General features: G+C 42.5%; 1 protein-coding gene across 1 annotated transcript; it reads left to right on the top strand.

Moving 5' to 3' along the window:
• Positions 1 to 328: 328 nt before the first annotated feature.
• On the top strand, positions 329 to 24518 carry nsfl1c (NSFL1 (p97) cofactor (p47)). The gene is made up of 9 exons (XM_061902723.1): positions 329 to 483; positions 5123 to 5226; positions 9477 to 9554; positions 9659 to 9824; positions 9897 to 9992; positions 15596 to 15705; positions 15849 to 15986; positions 17546 to 17713; positions 23836 to 24518. The coding sequence occupies exons 1-9, from the start codon at positions 382 to 384 to the stop codon at positions 23996 to 23998; spliced, it is 1125 nt and encodes a 374-aa protein (XP_061758707.1). The 5' UTR covers positions 329 to 381; the 3' UTR covers positions 23999 to 24518.

Raw genomic sequence — 24518 nt, 5'->3', positions numbered from 1 at the left:
TTCAGTAGGCCTTTAATTGATTTTTGATTCGATTTATTGATTTGTTCTTTCAAAATAAGACATGTGTAATTCACTGAGTTTTAAGTCATTTCAAGTAGCAGTTACACAATCTGCAAACAAGTTAATTTTAATAAAAAATAACAAGTTTAATAATGTCACTCACAATTTTAAGTAAGTACAAATTTTAACTACTTTTTAAGTTTACACTACTTATTCTAATTAAAAAAATATTTTAATTATTATTATTTCTTTGATTGAATGTAAATGTTGAATATTATTTATAAAGGATTTGAAAATAAATTAAAACAAATAAAAAATAGAACGTTTGTCGCTCGTTTCCGGGACGGAAGCGGAAGTGGCGCCGAAGTTGAGCAAAGCAAAATGGCGAGCCAAGAGGAGGCAGTGCGAGACTTTATCAACGTTACCGGGGTCGACGAGGAAAGGGCCCGCTTTTTCTTAGAGTCCACTAGTTGGAACTTACAAGTAAGTGTTTGGACGCCTGCGGCCACTCTCTCGACGGCGTCTCGGAGGTTTAAAGACACTGGCTTTGTATCTCGCAAGTCGGTTAGCTCGCCCGGCTAACGTTAGCTTGTGTTGCTGGTCATTTTTGCAAGTCACCGGCTGGACAATAGACGAGACTTTTTTTTTCTGTCTCTGGCCGACAAATAGAATATGTGTCAATGTGTACCAAAATAATCCAAATGTCATCGTTTTTTTGGGAAACACATACATGTTAAAGGATGATGACTGTGAATCCGCCTGGCAATGTTGCCATGTTGCTTTGAACTTGGCTTCCAAAATAGTTTTCATGACAACAATTCATCTCCTGATGACGTTAACATGTCTTTTTAAGCGGAAACACTCACTATTTTCTCTTCTAATATGAGTTGAGTTTGTGTTTATTTCGAACATTTATGTATGTATACAACATGATGCATCACACATGCATGTATACAAACCCCGTTTCCATATGAGTTGGGAAATTGTGTTGGATGTAAATATAAACGGAATACAATGATTTGCAAATCATTTTCAACCCATATTCAATTGAATGCACTACAAAGAAAAAATATTTGATGTTCAAACTCATAAACTTTTTTGTGTGTGCAAATAATCAACTTAGAATTTAATGGCTGCAACACGTGCCAAAGTAGTTGGGAAAGGGCATGTACACCGATGTTACATTACCTTTTCTTTTAACAACACGCAATAAACGTTTGGGAACTGATGAAACTAATTTTTTAAGCTTTGAAAGTGGAATTCTTTACCATTCATGTTTTATAGATAGATAGATAGTACTTTATTGATTCCTTCAGGAGAGTTCCTTCAGGAAAATTAAAATTCCAGCAGCAGTGTACAGAGTTGAGATCAATTTAAAAAAAAAGTAAAAAGTAAATAATGGGGGTTTAAAAGGAAACAAAATAGAGAAATATTACAAAAAGAATAAAAACAATGGGAATAACATAACAGTAAAATAAGAATATAACAAGACAAAGTAGGCAGTAGTGACCATGTTATGAAAACGTATTGCACTGTTAATGTTTTGCATCCCCTGTCATCCTAATACCCCCCGTCCCAGAGAGGAGTTGTACAGTTTAATGGCGTGTGGGACAAAGGAGTTATGTACAGCTTAAGTTGTTTAACAGTCCGGGGTCTTGTTGTCATATTTTACGCTTCATAATGCGCCACACATTTTTGATGGGAGACATGTCTGGACTGCAGGCGGGCCAGGAAAGTACCCGCACTCTTTTTTTTTTTTACGAAGCCACACTGTTGTTACACGTGGCTTGGCATTGTCTTGCTGAAATAAGCAGGGGCGTCCATGATAACGTTGCTTGGATGACAACATATGTTGCTCCAAAACCTGTATGTACCTTTCAGCATTTATGGTGCCTTTCACAGATATGTAAGTTACCCATACCTTGGGCACTAGTACACCCCCATACCATCACAGATGCTGGCTTTTGAACTTTGCGCCTATAACCATCCGGATGGTAATTTTCCTCTTTGTTCCGGAAGACACCACGTCCACAGTTTCCAAATATAATTTGAAATGTTGACTCGTCAGACCACAGGACACTTTTCCACTTTGCATCAATCCATCTTAGATGAGCTCAGGCCCAGCGAAGCGGGCGGTGTTTCTGGGTGCTGTTGATAAATGGGTTTGGCTCTGCATAGTAGAGTTTTAACTTGCACTTACAGATGTAGCGACCAACTGTAGTTACTGACAGTGGTTTTATGGAGTGTTCCTGAGCCCACGTGGTGACATCCTTTACACACTGATGTCTGTTTTTGATGCAGTACCGCCTGAGGAATCAACAGTCCGTAATATCATCGCTTACGTGCTGCGATCTCTCCAGATTCTCCGAACCTTTTGATGATTTTGCGGACCATAGATGGTAAAATCTCTAAATTCCTTGCAATAGCTCGTTGAGAAATGTTGTTCGAAAACTGTTCAACAATTTCCTTTCAAAGTGGTGACCTTCGCCCCATCCTTGTTTGTGAATTACCGAGCATTTCATGGAAGCTACTTTTATACCCAATCATGGCACTCACCTGTTCCAAATTAGCCTGTACACCTGTGGGATGTTCCAAATAAGTGTTTGATGAGCATTCCTCAACTTTATCAGTATTTATTGCCACCTTTCCCAACTTCTTTGTCACGTGTTGCTGGCATAAAATTCTAAAGTTAATGATTATTTGCTAAAAAAAAATGTTTATCAGTTTGAACATCAAATATGTTGTCTTTGTAGTGCATTCAACTGAATATGGGTCGAAAAGGATTTGCAAATCATTGTATTCCGTTTATATTTACCACTAACACAATTTCCCAACTCATATGGAAACGGGGTTTGTATGTACATCACACATGCATGTATACAACATGATACATCACACATGCATGTTTACAACATGATACATCACATATGCATGTATACAACATGATACATCACATATGCATGTATACAAGATGATAAATCACACATGCATGTATGTACATCACACATGCTTGTACACAACATGATACATCACACATGCATGTATACAACATGATACATCACACATGCAAGTTTACAACATGATACATCACATATGCATGTATACAAGATGATAAATCACACATGCATGTATGTACATCACACATGCTTGTACACAACATGATACATCACACATGCATGTATACAACATGATACATCACACATGCAAGTTTACAACATGATACATCACATATGCATGTATACAAGATGATAAATCACACATGCATGTATGTACATCACACATGCTTGTACACAACATGATACATCACACATGCATGTATGTACATCACACATGCATGTGTACAACATGATACATCACACATGCATGTATACAACACGATAAATCACACATGCATGTATACAACATGATACATCACAATTTCCAGTTCCTCTATTCAACATAGTAGGAAGAAGCAGAGCTTATATAATCCTTCCCCCTTTTTTCCTTTGCATAGCAGTTGCTAAAACTTTTGTGAGAACTTCCTGTTCTCAATTTATTCACAATATACTCCATAACTAATATCAATAAATAATAATTAGGATTATCTTGAAATGAATGGATGGATGAGATGGATATTTTATCTCATCCAAAAGTTTGTATTCTTAGATTAATTCAATTAATAGGAGTAAACTAATTTACGGGGTAATTGATTTTTGAAATAGGTAAAGTAAAAACGAATATAAAAAACAAATGTGGTTCAGTTTTAGGAGTTAAATGGTGGAACAAGCTCAGTGATGAGCTGAAGTCATGTACTTATTTATTAATTATTTCACCTTGAAACATGAAATAAGTAAATTATAAAATATAATAACAATTACTTTCATCCCATTGATTTGTTTTTAACGTTGATGTTCCAGGCAGTCTAATTTTCAGTGAATGTTTAGGATAGGCAAATATAAGCTTTGGCTTCAGCCTATTCTTTTTTCGGTCATTCTTTTTCTTTTCTGTTTGTGTGTAAACGTGTATGATTGTTCAATATGTGTAATCTGTACTGTTAAACTGAGCACACAAAATGTTTGATGGTTAATTATATATAAATAAACTTATTTCATTCATAAATTCAGAATGTTCATCATGGTTCTTCTCCTTTGTACTTTGTAAACACTTTAAGTTTGAAGAGTTTCTTGAAGTGGATCATGTTAGTACATTGTTTGATTTCTTTGCTTACTCCATTCCATAATTTAATTCCACATACTGATATACTAAAGGTCTTAGGTGTTGTACATGCGTACAAATGTTTTAAATTAAATTTTTCTCTAAGGTTCAATTTCTCCTCTTTTGTTGAGTATTGTTGTATATTCTTGGGTAGCAGATTATAGTTTGCTTTGTGTATAATTTTAGCTGCTTGCAAATTCACTATGTCGTGGAATGTCAGTATTTTTGATTCAATAAATAAAGGGTCTCTATTTTCAACATTATGTATTATTCTAACTGATATTTTTTGTCTAACAGTTAGTGAAAATTTGTAGTTTCCCCACATTTTTACACAATAACTCATATATGGTAACACTAGCGAGTAGTAGAGAATATGGAGTGATATTTGGTCTAGACCATGTTTTGCTTTATTCATTATTGACGTGCATCTCGCTACTTTATGTTGTATATTTTTTACATGAGATTTCCAGTTCAATTTATCATTAATCATTATACCTATAAATTTGGTTTAATTTACTCTTTTCAATTTCTATTTTCTATTCCATAATTTCTGAATTGGTGTTTTGTCTCCAGTCTCATAAATTGGTGCAACTTTAGCTATTTTTATTTTGTTTGGGAATTTACCTGTTTGAAATGATAGGTTACTAATATACATTAATGGTCCTGAGATCTCTTCAATAACATTTTTATCATTTCCATATCAATTCCACTACAATCAGATGTAGTCTTACATTTGCATTTTTTTCACGAATTTAACTAAATATTCTTCTTTATAAAGCGAGCAGATTTGTCATATAACTTAACATTCAAAAATGAAGTTCACACAAGCATAATTCTCCCAGGTTACACCCATGTTAGCTCAATTACTCCAGAACAGCACAACAATAACATATACTTTACAACTAATCTTGTCTCGCCCTGTGGACAGCTTGCGCTTGGTAATTTCTTTGAGGATGGCCCCGAGGATGATGACATTGTGACTCTGCCGCAACCTGAAGTAGGATCCTCCGTGTCCAGGTCTACCGGCCCGAGGTAATGCTTGTCAACATTACTACAATTACTTAAAAAGGTCCCATATTCTACTTTCAGCCTTCCACTCTCATATTCATATACCACTGTTTATTTGACATTTTTTTTTAGGAGTGTGCTAGCATTGATGCTGGAATTAAACCATTTTAAAAGGGCTTTAGTAAACACTACTCTCAATGAGCTGCGTGTTTCCAAGAAACGCTACTGTGTACGTCAGGGGTGCCCATCACGTCAATTGCGAGCTACCGGTCGATCGCCAGCCAGGCATTAAGAAAATAGACCTAAAAATGAGCAATTATCAATCTTCACCAAGACGTCACTTTCGTCACTTGATTGACATTCACGGCCCGCGAGGGTCTTCTGAGTTGGCGCTGGCTTCTGCGAGATCATTATTTAGAAAAAAATTACGAACAGTAAGGCGAGAAACACTTTTATTCCAACAGACTCGCGCCGTGAAAACTGAAAAGACCGACTGCACAGTTCCGACAGTATCTTCACAATAAAAGCGCTGCTTCATCCTGCCTGCGCTAACAAAATACGAATCTCAGAAAGTTAGCTTTTGAGACCTGTGGGACATTGACGGTATGTGCTAAAAAAACACTTTCATTTGGAATTAGAGAGAAAGGAGGGCTTTTTTTGTAAAATGTAAATGATATTGGGTTTCACTATGTAAAAGCGCTTTGAGTCACTAGAGAAAAGCGCTTTATAAATATAATTAACTTCATTTATAAACACTGTATAGTTTTTATCAATTATCTCTTGGGTATAAGAGCATGATGTAGACAGAAGCTCTGAGTCTGTCTGCGTAAAGCCAGATATTTTTTTGAGTAAATTATTGTATCTCGTTCCAATGTGTGGTACCTTGAGACAAGAGTATGTTGGTTTGCTGTCTAAAAGTAAGCTGTTTTCTTAGGTTGTTTTTTTTTCACGTTTTCTTGTACAAAATATAAAAATCGCAACTCGAATCACAATCGTGCAGCCAACTTGAGAAACACTCGCATAGCTATGTGAGCTACATGATGACTTTACATTGGACATACTGTTAGGTTAGCAACATTAGAATAACTATGTAAACTAAATTCTCACATTATATTTTAACACAATGCTAGGTTAGCAACATTAGTATAGTTATGTGAGCTACATACTAACTTTACATGTTACCATAATGCTCGGTTAGCACCACTAGCATAGCTATGTGAGCTACATGCAAACATTACATTTTAACATAATTCTTCTTGGTTAGCAACACTAGCATAGCTATGCAAGATACATGGTAACTTTACAAATATACCATAATTAAAAACTAGACTTTGCACTAGGGCTGGTTGATATGTCCTTTTATTAATACCTCAATATTTTTAGGCCATGTCACGATACACGATATATATCTCAATATTTTGCCTTAGCCTTGAATGAACACTTGATGCATATAATCACAGCAGTATGATGATTCTATGTGTCTACATTAAAACATTCTTGTTCATACTGCATTAATATATGCTCATTTTAAACTTTCATGCAGAGAGGGAAATCACAACTAAGTCAATTTACCAAAAAAAACCCCACCTCCATCCATCTTCTTCCGCTTATCCGAGTTCGGGTCGCGGGGGAAACAGCCTAAGCAGGGAAACCCAGACTTCCCTTTCCCCAGCCACTTCGTCTAGCTCTTCCCGGGGGATCCCGAGGCGTTCCCAGGCCAGCCGGGAGACATAGTCTTCCCAACGTGTCCTGGGTCTTCTCCGTGGTCTCCTACCGGTTGGACGTGCCCTAAACACCTCCCTAGGGAGGCGTTCGGGTGGCATCCTGACCAGATGCCCGAACCACCTCATCTGGCTCCTCTCGATGTGGAGGAGCAGCGGCTTTTCTTTGAGTTCTTCCCGGATGGCAGAGCTTCTCACCCTATCTCTAAGGGAGAGCCCCGCCACACGGCGGAGGAAACCCATTTCGGCCGCTTGTACCCGTGATCTTATCCTTTCGGTCATGACCCTAAGCTCATGACCATAGGTGAGGATGGGAACGTAGATCGACCGGTAAAATGAGAGCTTTGCCTTCCGGCTCAGCTCCTTCTTCACCACAACGGATCGGTACAACATCTGCATTACTGATGACGCCGCACCGATCCGCCTGTCGATCTCACGATCCGCTCTTCCCTCACTTGTGAACAAGACTCCTAGGTACTTGAACTCCTCCACTTGGGGCAGGGTCTCGTCCCCAACCCGGAGATGGCACTCCACCCTTTTCCGGGCGAGAACCATAGACTCAGACTTGGAGGTGCTGACTCTCATTCCGGTCGCTTCACACTCGGCTGCAAACCGATCCAGCGAGAGCTGAAGATCCCGGTCAGATGAAGCCATCAGGACCACATCATCTGCAAAAAGCAGAGAGCTAATCCTGCGGCCACCAAACCGGAACCCCTCAACGCCTTGACTGCGCCTAGAAATTCTGTCCATAAAAGTTATGAACAGAATCGGTGACAAAGGACAGCCTTGGCGGAGTCCAACCCTCACTGGAAATGTGTTCGACTTACTGCCGGCAATGCGGACCAAGCTCTGGCACTGATCGTACAGGGAGCGGACCGCCACAATAAGACAGTCCGATACCCCATACTCTCTGAGCACTCCCCACAAGACTTCCCGAGGGACACGGTCGAATGCCTTCTCCAAGTCCACAAAGCACATGTAGACTGGTTGGGCAAACTCCCATGCACTCCTCTCTGAGCTGCCACCTTATCGTGGTAGAGGAGTTTGCGTGTCCCAATGATCCTAGGAGCTATGTTGTCTGGGGGGTTTATGCCCCCTGGTAGGGTCTCCCAAGACAAACAGGTTCTAGGTGAGGGATCAGACAAAGAGCAGCTCGAAGATGTTTTGTCTATGAAGAAGACAAAACATGGACCCAGATTTTCCTCGCCCGGACGCGGGTCACCGGGGCCCCCCTCTGGAGCCAGGCCCGGAGGTGGGGCACGATGGCGAGCCTGTTCCCATTGGGCCCGGCCGGGCACAGCCCGAAGAGGCAACGTGGGTCACCCCTCCAATGGGCTCACCACCCATAGCAGGGGCCGTAGAGGTCGGGTGCAATGTGAGCTGGGCGGCAGCCGAAGGCAGGGCACTTGGCGGTCCGATCCTCGGCTACAGAAGCTAGCTCTTGGGACGTGGAACGTCACCTCACTGGGGGGTAAAGAGCCTGAGCTAGTGCGCGAAGTAGAGAAGTTCCGGCTGGATATAGTCGGACTCACTTCGACGCACAGCAAGGGCTCTGGAACCAACTGTATTTAGTTATTAAGGAGTGGCACAAAAATTCATGTCATTTCCAAAACAGAAAGTGCAAGATTGTCAGACATTTTAAAACAAGCTATAAGTGCACTTTTGTGCATGATGTCACTAAGTTGACATATCAAAACAACACTAAATTAAAGTGTACTTTTTGTACAGAACGCTACTACAATAGTTAAAAACCAAAGAAGTGTACTTTGGTGCATGATGTCACACACGTTATTTCAATAACTGTCAACTAAAAATGAGCTGCATAGTAGGTTCCTGCGGACGTTATCTCCTTCAGTTGTTGACTTTTTTTGTTCGTACGGCGTTCATGTGGAGATAGTTGCTTCGGCATTTTGTTGGTGTGGCACCGGCCGGAGATGTTGACATGCAGAGTTTCAAGCACTCTTCATTCTCTAGTGGGTGACTTTTCAAATGATGTTACATTAGCAGTAATGCTACTTTTTGTAGCAATGCTTTTGCCGCATAAATGTTGAACATATTCCCGCTTGAAGCCAAACCACCGCCAGATGATGCACCCCGTGCTGTTTTGCTTGGGAATTAATTCTCCCTCCATTTGTTACCAGATTCGCACCTTCTCTGTCTCGTATTACCACTCGCACCTCACCGTTAGCATCACAGCTAATGTTACCATGTCGATACCTCTCTGCTCCGCTGGAGCCTTTGACGTTGCATGCGTTACATATGGAAGAAGGTGCGCTTGGTTTACATCTCTGTGAGAAGTAGAGACAAGAAAGAGTGGGAAACGCATGCAGTGTAATGCCCGCAGCTAAAAGCAACTGCGTAAGAATGTATACTCGAATATCACAATATAGTCCTTTTCTATCTCGCACAGAGACAAAGCCGCGATATATCCAGTATATCGATATATCGCCCAGCCCTACTTTGCACAATAGAGAACACCTTTAGCGTTACAATTGGTTGGGCTTTGTAATGGCTTCATGTATCATTGTATCAATGCTGTTTTTTCTTTGTCAGCTCTCAGCACAGAGTGACGTCCTTCAGAGACTTAATGCACGAGGCTGAAGACGAAAGCGACGAAGAGGAAGGTCAAAGGTTAGTTGGTTTTTTGGGGTTAGCGTCGCCCCCTTTCAAATTTGTATACGCCTAGTGATGCTGATTTCGCCTGCATAGCCTCACCTTGATGTTCGTCTTTTCAGGTTCTTTGCGGGGGGATCAGAGCGCAGTGGGCAGCAAATTGTGGGGCCTCCCAAAAAGAAGAGTCCCCATGACGTGGTGGAAGATCTGTTTAAAGGGGCCAAGGAACACGGAGCCGTGCCTCTGGACCGCAGTGGAGGGGGTTCGGGTGAATCCAGCAAAGCTAGAGTAAACGCCTTTGAATGAAATACTGCTTTTCCCTACTGTACTTGCTGCTTTCACATGCATGTGTTCTCTCAGGCCTTTGATGGAGGGGGATACCGACTGGGAGCAGCCCCTGAGGAGGAGTCTGCATATGTTTCTAGCGGGAGACGCAATGCCAACGCACAACAGGACGTGAGTTGTTACCATGGTGATTCCATAAGCACGGAGAGGTTACACAACCATCTTCTGACGACATACGTGTTGTGTACACACTGTCAAGTTGGGTTGAGCCATACTTCCAATTTTGTTATTGATGTGATGCTCATTAAATACAGGGCCAGTATTGCAAGAGACTATACTATTTACTTTGGTTATTGAATGGAATTGAATTGAAATATTTATTTCAAACTTGCACAGTACAACTAAACACAGTTTTAGTTTTTTTTACATGTTGGCAAAGATATTTATGCAAGGCTTGAAAAGGGGTTGGATGAAGCAGCTGCTTATAATAGCCCAACCCCTCTCACTCATTCCACATTTGACATAAACAATCCATCCATCCATCCATCCATCCATCCATCCATCCATCCATCTTCTTCCGCTTATCCGAGGTCGGGTCGCGGGGACAACAGCCTAAGCAGGGAAACCCAGACTTCCCTTTCCCCAGCCACTTCGTCTAGCTCTTCCCGGGGGATCCCGAGGCGTTCCCAGGCCAGCCGGGAGACATAGTCTTCCCAACGTGTCCTGGGTGTTCCCCGTGGCCTCCTACCAGTTGGACGTGCCCTAAACACCTCTCTAGGGAGGCATTCGGGTGGCATCCTGACCAGATGCCCGAACCACCTCATCTGGCTCCTCTCGATGTGGAGGAGCAGCGGCTTTACTTTGAGTTCCTCCCGGATGGCAGAGCTTCTCACCCTATCTCTAAGGGAGAGCCCCGCCACACGGCGGAGGAAACTCATTTCGGCCGCTTGTACCCGTGATCTTATCCTTTCGGTCATGACGCAAAGCTCATGACCATAGGTGAGGATGGGAACGTAGATCGACCGGTAAATTGAGAGCTTTGCCTTCCGGCTCAGCTCCTTCTTCATCACAACGGATCGGTACAACGTCCGCATTACTGAAGACGCCGCACTGATCCGCCTGTCGATCTCACGATCCACTCTTCCCTCACTCGTGAACAAGACTCCTAGGTACTTGAACTCCTTCACTTGGGGCAGGGTCTCCTCCCCAACCCGGAGATGGCACTCCACCCTTTTCCGGGCGAGAACCATGGACTCGGACTTGGAGGTGCTGATTCTCATTCCGGTCGCTTCACACTCGGCTGCAAACTGATCCAGTGAGAGCTGAAGATCCCGGACAGATGAAGCCATCAGGACCACATCATCTGCAAAAAGCAGAGACCTAATCCCGCGGTCACCAAACCGGAACCCCTCAACGCCTTGACTGCGCCTAGAAATTCTGTCCATAAAAGTTATGAACAGAATCGCTGACAAAGGACAGCCTTGGCGGAGTCCGACCCTCACTGGAAATGTGTTCGACTTACTGCCGGCAATGCGGACCAAGCTCTGGCACTGATCGTACAGGGAGCGGACTGCCACAATAAGACAGTCCGATACCCCATACTCTCTGAGCACTCCCCACAGGACTTCCCGAGGGACACGGTCGAATGCCTTCTCCAAGTCCACAAAGCACATGTAGACTGGTTGGGCAAACTCCCATGCACCCTCAAGAACCCTGCCGAGAGTATAGAGCTGGTCCACAGTTCCACGACCAGGACGAAAACCACACTGTTCCTCCTGAATCCGATGTTCGACTATCCGGCGTAGCCTCCTCTCCAGTACACCTGAATAAACCTTACCGGGAAGGCTGAGGAGTGTGATCCCACGATAGTTGGAACACACCCTCCGGTCCCCCTTCTTAAAGAGAGGAACCACCACCCCGGTCTGCCAATCCAGAGGTACCGCCCCCGATGTCCACGCGATGCTGCAGAGTCTTGTCAAACAAGACAGCCCCACAGCATCCAGAGCCTTAAGGAACTCCGGGCGGATCTCGTCCACCCCCGGGGCCTTGCCACCAAGGAGCTTTTTAACTACCTCAGCGACCTCAGCCCCAGAAATAGGAGAGTCCACCACATATTCCCCAGGTACTGCTTCCTCATAGGAAGACGTGTTGGTGGGATTGAGGAGGTCTTCGAAGTATTCCTTCCACCTATCCACAACATCCGCAGTTGAGGTCAGCAGAACACCATCCGCACCATACACGGTGTTGATAGTGCACTGCTTCCTCTTCCTGAGGCGGCGGACGGTGGTCCAGAATCGCTTCGAAGCCATCCGGAAGTCATTTTCCATGGCTTCCCCGAACTCCTCCCATGTCCGAGTTTTTGCCTCAGCGACCGCTGAAGCCGCACACCGCTTGGTCTGTCGGTACCTGTCCACTGCCTCCGGAGTCCTATGAGCCAAAAGGACCCGATAAGACTCCTTCTTCAGCTTGACGGCATCCCTCACCGCTGGTGTCCACCAAGGGGTTTTAGGATTGCCGCCCCGACAGGCACCAACTACCTAGCGGCCACAGCTCCGATCAGCCGCCTCGACAATAGAGGTGCGGAACATGGTCCACTCGGACTCAATGTCCAGCACCTCCCTCGTGACATGTTCGAAGTTCTTCCGGAGGTGGGAATTGAAACTTTCTCTGACAGGACACTCTGTCAGACGTTCCCAGCAGACCCTCACAATGCGTTTGGGCCTGCCAGGTCGGTCCGGCATCCTCCCCCACCATCGCAGCCAACTCACCACCAGGTGGTGATCGGTAGAAATTTCTGCCCCTCTCTTCACCCGAGTGTCCAAAACATAAGGCCGCAAATCCGATGACACAACTACAAAGTCGATCATGGAACTGCGGCCTAGGGTGTCCTGGTGCCAAGTGCACATATGGACACCCCTATGTTTGAACATGGTGTTTGTAATGGACAAATTGTGACGAGCACAAAAGTCTAATAACAAAACACCACTCGGGTTCAGATCCGGGGGGGCCATTCTTCCCAATCACGCCTCTCCAGGTTTCACTGTCGTTGCCCACATGAGCGTTGAAGTCCCCCAGTAGGACAAGGGAATCACCCGGGGGAGCACTTTCCAGTACTCCCTCGAGTGTACCCAAAAAGGGTGGGTACTCTGAACTGCTGTTTGGTGCGTAAGCACAAACAACAGTCAGGACCCGTCCCCCCACCCGAAGGCGGAGGGAGGCTACCCTTTCGTCCACTGGGTTGAACTCCAACGTGCAGGCTTTAAGCCGGGGGGGCAACCAAAATTGCCACCCCAGCCCGTCGCCTCTCACTGTCGGCAACGCCAGAGTGGAAGAGGGTCCAGTCCCTCTCGAGAGAAGTGGTTCCAGAGCTCTTGCTGTGCGTCGAAGTGAGTCCGACTATATCCAGCCGGAACTTCTGCACTTCGCGCACTAGCTCAGGCTCTTTCCCCCCCAGTGAGGTGACGTTCCACGTCCCAAGAGCTAACTTCTGTAGCCGAGGATCGGACCGCCAAGTGCCCTGCCTTCGGCTGCCGCCCAGCTCACAATGCACCCAACCTCTATGGCCCCTGCTATGGGTGGTGAGCTCATTGGAGGGGTGACCCGCGTTGCCTCTTCGGGCTGTGCCCGGCCGGGCCCAATGGGAACAGGCCCGGCCACCAGGCGCTCGCCATCGTGCCCCACCTCCTGGCCTGGCTCCAGAGGGGGGCCCCGGTGACCCGTGTCCGGGCGAGGGAAATCTGGGTCCATGTTTTCTCTTCTTCATAGAGGTCTTCGAGCTGCTCTTTGTCTGATCCCTCACCTAGAACCTGTTTGCCTTGGGAGACCCTACAAGGGGGCATAAAGCCCCCGGACAACATAGTTCCTAGGATCATTGGGACACGCAAACTCCTCTACCACGATAAGGTGGCAGCCCAGAGAGGAGGACATAAACAATATAATACAAAAACAATACTCTATAAACAAAACAAGAAAAACTCCTGTACACTAACAATACCATGAGACGAGACGAGAGGAGACAAAACGCACACACACACACGGTTCCAAACACTCTCCGACCATTCACCTCTCTTCCATCGCTCTGCTGAGGGCATCACTCTCTTTCCTCATCGTACTTCTTCAGTACTTCTTTTTTAAACAGTGTTTTAAATTGAATCATGCTAGAACACGTTTTTAACTTGTCCCCTAAGTTGTTCCACAGACTGACTCCACGCACTGAAATGCACATTGATTTTAAAGTGGTTCTAAATTTAGGCAAATATAATTTGTTGTTTCCTCTTATACTGTAACTATGGTGATCATCTCTGTCATGGAATAGGTTCTGTATATTGGATGGTAGAGAGTATTGGGATGCCCTAAACATAATTTGAGCAGTTTTAAAATTGATCACATCGTTCAGTTTAAGTTGCTTTAAGTTCATAAATAGTTTTAATTCAACATCCTTTATGATTTTTTGAATTTTGCCTTTTATTACAATTAACACAGGACAAAGATTTGAGACGAAAGTCCAAAAATTGTTCAACAAACGTATTTTTATCATTGATTTATTGATATGGGGACGGCGTAGTGCAGTTGGGAGAGTGGCCGCGCCAGCAACCTTAGGGTTCCTGGTTCAAATCCCACCTTCTACCAACCTTGTCACGTCTGTTGTGTTCTTGAGCCAGACACTTCATACTTGCTCCTGATGAGGTGGTGGTTAGGGCCTTGCATGGCAGCTCCCGCCATCAGTGTGTCTATGGGGAAATAGTGTCAAAGCGCTTTGACTACCTTGAAGGTAGAAAAGCGCTATACAAGTATAACCCATTTACAATTTATATGTAAATATAGCAATATAAGCCAAAACAATTCAATGATTTTCTCTTATGGAATACAATATTTTGAACAAAATCAATTCAATTTTGAAAAATAATCATGAAAAACAATTATTAAACTCTTTAAATACCTCATTATCCTCTCCAACAACTTACTATTATTATTGTTGTAATTATAAATATATATATATATATATATATATATACATATATATATATATATATATATATAATATAAAGTAATTTGATAATGTCAAGTAAATCCCCAACCGGTAGAGGATGTAGTTAATTCATGCCTGTTTATTTAGATGCCAAAATGGGCGGCAATATAAATGTAAATATGAAATAAAGTTTGAGGTGATACTATTTACCTAGTTAGTACTTTATTTAGTCAGACATCAAGTATTTGAATGTCAAAAGGTTTAGATTAGAGTCTAGTGATGTGTTTGTTAGCAAATGGTCTTTTTTTGATTCACGGGGAATTTTTTTTTTTCCACGCTGGTATGATAGCTTTTTTGGGACTCATTTTGAGTTAGCAATACAGACAGAACTAATTAATAGGGGGTGAACGCACGAAAGGCACACATACTGAAGTGCTGAGAAGTGTGTCTTGTGCTGAAAGTGAGTGGGAGGTTCTGAGGCGCCTCAGTTACAATGATACACCCTGCGTTTTTGTCTGCAGACCTGAAAATGAATGACTAAGGCCATGTATTTCTCTTAGCTAAAAACCGTTTAACTGATGGATTATGTTCACTACTAATTGTTTATTTGATATATTTATGTTAGTACTAATTGGTGATGTGATGTATTTATGTTAGTATTAGTTTGATGTATTTGTTAGCTACAAACTGTTTGACATACTATTCTAGCTACTAATTGTTTATTTAATGTATTTATAATCGTACAAATTGTTTATTCGATGTATTTATGTTAGTACTAATTGGTAATTTGATGTATTTATGCTAGGTTCACGTGGTGCTGAAGCTATGGAAGTCAGGCTTCAGTCTGGATGACGGCGAGCTCAGAAACTACAGTGATCCTGGCAATGCTCACTTCCTTGAAGCCATACGCAGAGGGTCATTATTCACTTTATTATTGTTGAAACAAGAATTATCGTCAGTTTTTAGTTTTGGAGACATCCCGTCACACCGCTACTTTAAATATAGTGCCACTCTTGCATACTTGTAGAAAATAAGACTTTGGCTAACTTGTGTTACAGAGAGATTCCCCTAGAGCTCAGGCAGCGTTCTCGGGGGGGTCAGGTGAACCTGGACATGGAGGACCACAGAGACGAGGACTTCAGCAAACCCAGAATGGCCTTTAAAGCTTTTGGAGGAGAAGGACAGAAACTAGGATGGTGATTATCTGGCCTATGTTGCGCCACAGCCTAATTTTAATGAAAAGAAAACTATGTTTATGACTAGAGATGTCCGATAATGGCTTTTTTACCGATATCATATATTCCGATATTGTCCAACGCTTAATTACCGATTCCGATATCAACCGATACAGATATATACAGTCGTGGAATTAACACATTATTATGCCTAATTTTGTTGTGATGCCCCGTTGGATGCATTAAACAATGTAACAAGGTTTTCCAAAATAAATCAAATCAAGTTATGGAAAAAATGCCAACATGGCACTGCCATATTTATTATTGAAGTCCCAAAGTGCATTATTTTTTTAAACATGCCTCAAAACACCAGTTTGGAATTTGGGACATGCTCACTTTGAGACCCAGTACAACTATGGGAAGTACTATACTTTGACTTTCACAAAGTGCATTATTATTTTATTTTTTTAAACACCCCAAAACAACAGCTACAGAATCAATGAAGGCACACAGCTTCGATCCAGAGTATACTAGAGTCATAAACTAAACAATAACAGTCCTCCTTTAGTGCAAGACTGCCTGGCATACTGTATAACAGGAAATTATAAACTGGGCTCAATCTGCCCTGCTCTAACGTATTTGTATGAGTAACACAGATGTGCTGCAAGCTAGTGGTGAGTGCTTGAAGTGGCCAGAGCTTCTGAAATGCTGTGTTGAGACTGGGGTGTTTTTTGTTTTATTTTTGTTTTTTCTCAGCGGAGTTAGTGGTGAGTGCTTGAAGTGGCCAGAGCTTCTGAAATGCTGCGTTGAGACTGGGGTGTTTTTTGTTTTATTTTTGTTTTTTCTCGGCGGAGTCCTTAAGGGACAACTGTGGTACTATGATTCTTGAAGAGGTGGGAGATCAAATAGCTTGTATTAAAGGAAGACGTCTTGGTTCCTCCTCGCATAACCAACTAGTTGCAGTCATGGCAAATTGCCAGTTTTTTATCCGTCAGAGACACTTTAAAATAATCCCAAACCATAGATGTGGTGTCGTTAGTCAGTCACCGAGTTCGCTGGCTTGTTAGCCAGGCTACAGCACCGGCAACAACACACTCTTGTTGTTGTTGTTATGCTCCACTCGCGACGGTTTAATGAGGTCATCAAGCGTCGCCAGTAAACCTCTAATGCTGCAGTCATGCTGCAACTCCTGTGTGTGGGAAAGGGGAGGGGCTGCTGACTGGGAGACGCAACTGCTCTGTATTCCTCCCTATGTCCGTTGTACCGCTCCGTACAGCGGCGTTTTAAAAATTCATACATTTTACTTTTTGAAACCGATACCGATAATTTCCGGTATTACATTTTAAAGCATTTATCGGCCGATATTATCGGACATCTCTATTTATGACCCATATTTGTTTTACCTGGAAACTTAGTCATGTGACTCAGCAATATTTCTCAGTATGGTGCACCACAAGACCAGGGTTGGTTTCCTTTCCAACTTTGCCAGTTGATATACATATCTTAGAAGCTCACATACACAAGAATGACACTATTTATGTCCAATTAAAATGAAAGAACCCCCCTCGTTTCTCTCATAGTGCCACCCCAAACTTGGTGTCAGCTCCCGCCTCCCAGCAGGACCAGGCAGCCAACGAAGCCCAGGCCAACGCGGGCGTGAACTTAGACACCTCGCAGCCCGTCACTAATATTCAAATACGACTGGCGGACGGCGGCAGACTGGTTCAGAAGTTCAACCATACCCACAGGTGATGATTTGTTTTTCTGGCGCAGGACAGCAACTACTTTGTCATATTTCATACGAGTTAAAGAATAATCTGGAATAGTATCACTTCAAAAAATTGTCAATTCATCTCAATGAGCATGTAAAGAATTACTTTTAAGTTTTTTTTTTTAATAGTTTGTTTTTAGGCTTGGTGATTTTATGATCGTTTGTAAATTTAGGTCAAATACAGTGATAAGCAGTGAGCATAATAACTAGATACGTCAACATCTTGTAGCACCCATGTTAAGCGACATGCCTTTGTTGCGTCCCATTATTGCTTGCAAAAAGTTCCACTTTTCAACCCAAAGAATATAACAAGAACACATTACTGGTCACCTTATGTTACCATTAGTGGTTTAACAGAGCGTGTATTTTTACATTTTTGGATTCTTCAGAAGGATACAATGTACGGCTGGGATAGGTTCCAGCACCTCCCGCAACCTCATAAGTAGGGTTTGAATTCGAACAATTCCGTTTCTTTGTTTCGATTCTGATTCCTGACGATTCTCGATTCCGATTCTTCTTGTACCATGCCGGAATCAATGTGTTTGCCAGGTAGTCCCTGGAAGGTGGTATGTATTTTGGGTTGAGAGTTTTCACCATATCCCTGCAAATATAAACAAACATGTAATGTTGCTGTTACTGTTTAGCCCAGTATCAATTAGCTTAGCTCTAACGTTATTGCTTAACTAACCTAAATGTTGGAGATTCCACCTCTGAAAAGGGATGCAGTCTTTTGACTATGTGTGCAGTGACTTTTCTGTGGCACTCTTCCGTCTGTGGCACCGACATCTTCCCCATTGCCGCTACGGTGAACGGAGTACGCTGAGCACATCGCGGAGCCTGGCTAGCAGGTTGCAAATCGTCTATGAAAAAATACGCGGGCTAATTTGTTAGCTGCCTCAACCTTGGCGCAAAACACATTATTTATTGCATATATATTGTTTTACTTACCGGATTCGGACTGCAGTGCAGTCACCGAGGTGCCAGGCTGGGCGCCGGAGCCAGAGGAAGAGGCAGAGGAGGACGGTCGGCGCAGCGCGTCGAAGACGGGACACGCATTTTTTTGTACTCCATGAACTCGGAGGTGCTTCATCAAGTTCGACGTGCACCCTCCTAAGCACGAAACAGTCCTGTCGCACGTGTTACATTTCGCCGATATTTCATTTTTTTTAGTAAAATAAAGCCACACTTTCGACCTCCGACGCCCGCTATCCATGCTTAACTGACTCGCTCGGCTACATAGGGTTGGCTATGCTAACACTTCCGGCGGTGGGCGCTTCTTTGTTGGTGTTCAGCGGCTTCTTCTTCCGGTCGGCGGACTTATTCTTTTTTTCCAATCGGCGGACTGGGTATCGAAACTAGGAATCGAAATTTAAACTTTTGAACGATTCCGGGAGAATCGGAAAGTTAGTCCCGGTTCCAATCGATACTCGATACCCAACCCTACTCATAAGGGACACGCGGTAGAATGTGGATGTATGGAGGATAGACTTAAAGGGGACCTATTATTCAAAAAGTCTTACTTTTCTTACCAACTTATGCCTGCAGTTGTTGTTTTATGATCTGCATAAGTCTTGAACTTTTAAAATCAAACCGTAAAATCATTGCAGAGATATTTATAAAATAATCTTGCCTTTGTTCCCACTTCCGCCAAACGAACTGTTCAGAATTTGCTTTCTTTGTGATTTTTTTTTTTTGCCTGGAGTCACATCAGCATCTGCGCTTTAGTTAATAAGATTGTTTTCACTTTCCTCTTTGTTGTGGGGCAGACTGGCTCGTACATACACATGCAACCTTTGCAGTTGGCATTTCTAAGACAAATTAGCATATAGTTCGAACTTAATCCGTCAGTAAACTCACTGTAGAAAAACTACAGAACTACCAACAACGATGGCGAGGAGATGATGCAGTTGAAGTGGAGGCACGTGAATAAGACAGCCCACGAAACGGCGCATCCTGAAGAGACGTGAGAAAGAAGCTTAAAGATGGTCTATAAAACATGATCAATACAAGGTTTTGACCAAAGAACTACCATTACGTGTTATGTACACCGCAAGCAAATGTTTTAACAGTAGAAAAATAATTATAATGTGACCCCTTTAATTTGCAATCATGTTCTTACAATAGGCTAAATACTCATTGATGTTAGTAGCCATCAATAGCAAACACAAAGCTAATGTCCATGCGTGTCACCTAATAATAATAAAAACGGATTGGAGTTATATTGCGCTTTTCTAGACACTCTATCGCTTTATAGACAGAACTGACATCTCCACATTCACACTTTCAATGGTGGTAAGCTACATTTGTACCCACATCTGCCTTTGGGTTTACTGACGTAAACAATCCTTGGTAGGGTGTAGTACACATGATTAAGCCTGGAAGAGGGCGGGATATAGTGTTTTAAATACTTTGGAAAGTTAGTGCCCTCCAGGTAGCCAAGTAAAAGTTGCCAACAGCCACTCGGTGCAATCCAATACATTCTATATTGAAAATAAGTTCTAACTTGCTAATTTCTCAACCTGTTTTTTTTTTTTCAGTTTAAATTGTCTATGTAAAAAGGTGTGCTGATAATCCCCATTATAATATGTCAATATTTCCTCTGTCCTTGTTTCAACTTTTAACTGCATTATTTGCAACTGTAAGCAGCACATTCTTGTCTTTGTTTCTGTGCCCTCTACACCAATGGCATACTTTGCCCCTTCCAAAGGACGCGACATATCTAATATTTATGATAAACTCAATCAATGTCCTTGACAGCAGCCAATCAGAGTCAACCATTTTCACACTCCACATTTTGCTGTAAGGTATTGCAGGAGTAAACAAAATGAGCGAACTTGGACCCAAACGTGCAGCTCAGAGCAGGAATAACAATGTCTGAAATGTCAATTTGTTTATTTTGGGTTTTGTTTCCCGGAAAAAAAACTTCAGGACTGTAAATTAGGTCAATGTGTCATTTTATATATTTCTACATCCTTTGCATTGACCTGCATCCATTGCACCGATCCCCCACATCTGCCGTTCCTTCCAAGGTGTCTCATTGTCCCATTTGGTAGATTTTTTTTCTTGTCCTGATGTGGAATCAGCTTGTTGTTGTGGTTTGTGCAGCCCTTTGATTAAGGGCTATATAATAAACATGGATTGATTGATTGATACATTAGCTTAAATGTTGAGTAGAGTTTTTAAATGTTTCTGTGTACATTGTATTTAATTTACTTGATCGACTCTGGTTTTACCTTTTAGTACAGTTGCTTTAAAACTGACGGTTGAAAAAACAATATAAAACAGTATAATATTCGGTTGGATGATATGAAAAAAAATACTTGTGATTGTTTTCGTTTTGTCATAGCCTATTTTGATTTGATATCATCACTTCATCCTAATGAAAATCAGAATCAAAAATACTTAATTGATACGCGGGGGTGGGGATCAGGATATTTGGGTTTTCAGCATAGTCCCCTTAAAGAGCAGACATACATTGTACAGGGAGACAGAACAGGAACGCTGACGGGTCGCCACTTATGGCAGACAGACTGAGGCCAAAAAGAACTTGATAGCCGATAATCACACATTAACGTATTACACAGAAACCACAGTACCGTATTTTTCAGATTATAAATCGCTCCAGAGTATAAATTGCACCTGCCGAAAATGCATAATAAAGAAGGAAAAAAACATATATACGTCGCACTGGAGTATAAGTTGCATTTTTGGGGGAAATTTATTAAATCCAACACCAAGAATAGACATTTGAAAGGCAATTTAAAATAAATAAAGAATAGTGACAACATATATGAGGCATAAATAACCAACTGAGAAGGTGCCTGGTATGTTAACGTAACATATTACGGTAAGAGTCATTCAAATAACTATAACATAGAACATGCTATACGTTTACCAAACAATCTGTCACTCCTAATCGACAAATCCGATGAAATCTTCTTCCTCGATGTCGCTTCTAAACAGCTCTGCCAACTCCAAAGGAATGCGCCACTTCCCCGTGTCGTTTTCTGCTGCATATTTCACTACGTCCAGCTTGTAATCTACAGTACATGATTTCCTTTTCGGTGCCATTTTTGTTCAGTTACCGCCAACGATGAAATGATCCATTCTAATAGCTACGGCAGTACCATATAGCAGTTAGCATTCTATGACCCACTATGCACTTCTCCCATGACCCTCCCCCGCCGAATTCTTATTGGTTGACGTGTATGTGACGATCCCTGACATTTTTCTCGTCTCTTCCGCGAATGAGATAAATAATATTATTTGATATTTTACGGTAATGTGTTAATAATTTCACACATGAATCGTTCCGGAGTATATGTCGCACCCCCGGCCAAACTATGAAAAAAACTGCGACTTATAGTCCGAAAAATACGGTACTTGCAACAAGAGGGATGAGCTTGCCATTCCTCCCACGAGTCCCTCACGTACCCAGCATTGAACGTTCTATTGGGACAGCCAGGTTCCACCCAACTTCTGCTGCTCGTCGAAGATTTTGTCAATTGAAACGAGAGTCCAGTTTATCAATTCCATGTTTAGATGTTTAGAATTCGGAGGACGGTGCAGAAAAAGAGGCTCTGTAATTATAGGCAAGACAAAGACAAAGAGGCTAGGGAGCCAAAATATTGGGGGAAGGGATGCCTCCGCCTCGTGCCAAGAAAGAAAAGCTAACAACAGCAAAACTACAAGTGTTTTATTTAAGTCATTTTTGCAGTTTTTTTGTGATACCATGACAGAGAAAGACTGTGATGATAACCACACAAGCAATAATTGTATTTTTCCGGGATATTTAATGCTTTCTCTGCACAATATAAAGACAAGAAATATCAGTTCTTTACACAAAAGAAGCAGCAAACTTAATTAAACATCACCACACAATGCCACAATTCCTATAAAACAACACTAGGGGGCGCCTTTCAGTCACGATTTGGTCCTTATACTTTAAGGGTAAGTAGGAAGTACTTAGTTTGACTTTTGTAGATCATCGGAAGGCGTTGGAACATGGAGTTCATTAAAACTGAGAACAGCGTTCAAGATATTGCATTGATTCACAAAGGGGGTTGGGGGTTGTTGTTGTTAAGCCGTGAGCACCCTCGATAGAGCCGCCAAGAAATATATTTCTGTGTGGGCCGCGACGGTACTCAGTTGGAAACACTTGTCCTCCACTTGTGGCAGTAATGACAATATCAAACAAACAGAAGAAGTCAGAGCTAAAGTCATAAAGAACATTTCTAAAATGTTCTCCTAAAGTGGTGACGCACTTATTTTCATTTGTCCTTGAATGGTATTGACAGTTTATTTGGGAACCGTATACATTACCGTATTTCCTTGAATTGCAGCCGGGGCGCTAGTTAATTTAAAACCTCTTCTCACTCCTGCGCTTACCAAAGGCATGCGGTAAAAGTAAGCATGCGCTAAATATTTTTAAGCCTCTTCTCACTCCGGCACTTACCAAAGGCATGCAGTAAAAATGTAAGTGTGATGTAAGCTTGGACCTTAAATCCTACTGAATAGCTCTTAAACGTCTTGCCTTTATGCGATTTCAAATTACCGGTATTGAAATCAGCCTCGTCCATTTTGAAAATGATGACAGGGGAAGTGTCACTCGTGACGTCACGAGTTTGACCAGGCGGTAATACTAAGCATGCGCTAAAATCTTTTTGCAAAGCGAGTTTGACCCGGCAGTAATTCAAGGCAGGCGCATACTATATGCCCTGCGGCAATTCAAGGAAATACGGTATCTATATTAATCCAGTTAGAATGTTTATTTTAGCACTGCATAATTGTATGTAGATTTATTTTTCATCAGTTTTTACAAGTGTCTTTTGCAGTATATTTAAGTTGTATTTATCTCTGAATCAGCCTGACCTAAGCCTAATCGTTTTGATTAATAAACGTTTTATATTATTTGTAAGTTAGATATAATTATTGATTAAGATTACTAATTCTAATATTTGAGCGGTCCCCAGGCCTTCTGTAGTGAAAAAGTAGGGCTCCGATGTAAAAAGTAAAAAAAAAACCTGATCTAAATGTTTGACCGATGCTTTATATTTGATTGAGTGCTTTGCTTTAAGTCTATGTTGTCGTTAACACCAGGGTGTCGGACCTGCGGCAGTTCTTGGTGGCAGCGCGACCCGCCATGGCCGCCCGGGAGTTTGTCCTGATGACCACTTTTCCCAGCAAGGAGCTGTCAGACGAGAGCGAGACGCTGCAGCAGGCCAACCTCCTCAATGCCGTCATCGTGCAGCGGCTACAATGAGGACGGACGCTAGAGACCACGCCCACCTAACCCCCCAATGCCCCGCCCCCTGTAACCTGCTGCCCCGCCTGATGAGGAGTCATGGACTTGTGTTTGGACTTCTTCATTTCTGATTTATTATGTAAAATGCAATGAATTGCTCCTCTATCACCATCACTGCAGCAGTCTTGTAATCTTCATTCGGACCATCATCCTCATATTTCTCATTTTGTCTACAGCACAAAAAGTCATCAATGCTCTAAATTCTATGTCGTTTTCTGGAACAATCCACCAGGTCCCACACCCCCTTCCAGAGAACCACAGTTGGTCCATCTAAAGATGTTTTTTAGATTTCAATCCTGGTTTCCTGTTTTACTAGGATGATCTCACCTTAGATTTATACAGGTTGTTGTTGATGATGAATGGCGAACAAGAACATCTGCTTTGTAGCTGTGGAAGGCGGACATCGTCTATGCATCCTGGGGCCTCATGGGATACGTTTGGACCTCCGAGGGAATAAATCAACTTTATGGTCAATGTA

Source organism: Nerophis ophidion, linkage group LG06, assembly GCF_033978795.1.
Source record: "Nerophis ophidion isolate RoL-2023_Sa linkage group LG06, RoL_Noph_v1.0, whole genome shotgun sequence".
Classification (NCBI taxonomy): Eukaryota; Metazoa; Chordata; class Actinopteri; order Syngnathiformes; family Syngnathidae; genus Nerophis; species Nerophis ophidion.
Note: the sequence above shows the minus strand (reverse complement) of the source record. Positions and strands in the feature narration are given on the sequence as shown.

Bases quoted from the DNA above. Each gene is read 5' to 3' on its own strand.
- nsfl1c (XM_061902723.1), top strand. From the start codon at position 382: ATGGCGAGCCAAGAGGAGGCAGTGCGAGACTTTATCAACGTTACCGGG. The intron at 9,993-15,595 runs GTGAGTTGTTAC...TATTTATGCTAG, and splicing joins ATGCCAACGCACAACAGGAC to GTTCACGTGGTGCTGAAGCT. The intron at 15,706-15,848 runs GTCATTATTCAC...CTTGTGTTACAG, and splicing joins CTTGAAGCCATACGCAGAGG to AGAGATTCCCCTAGAGCTCA.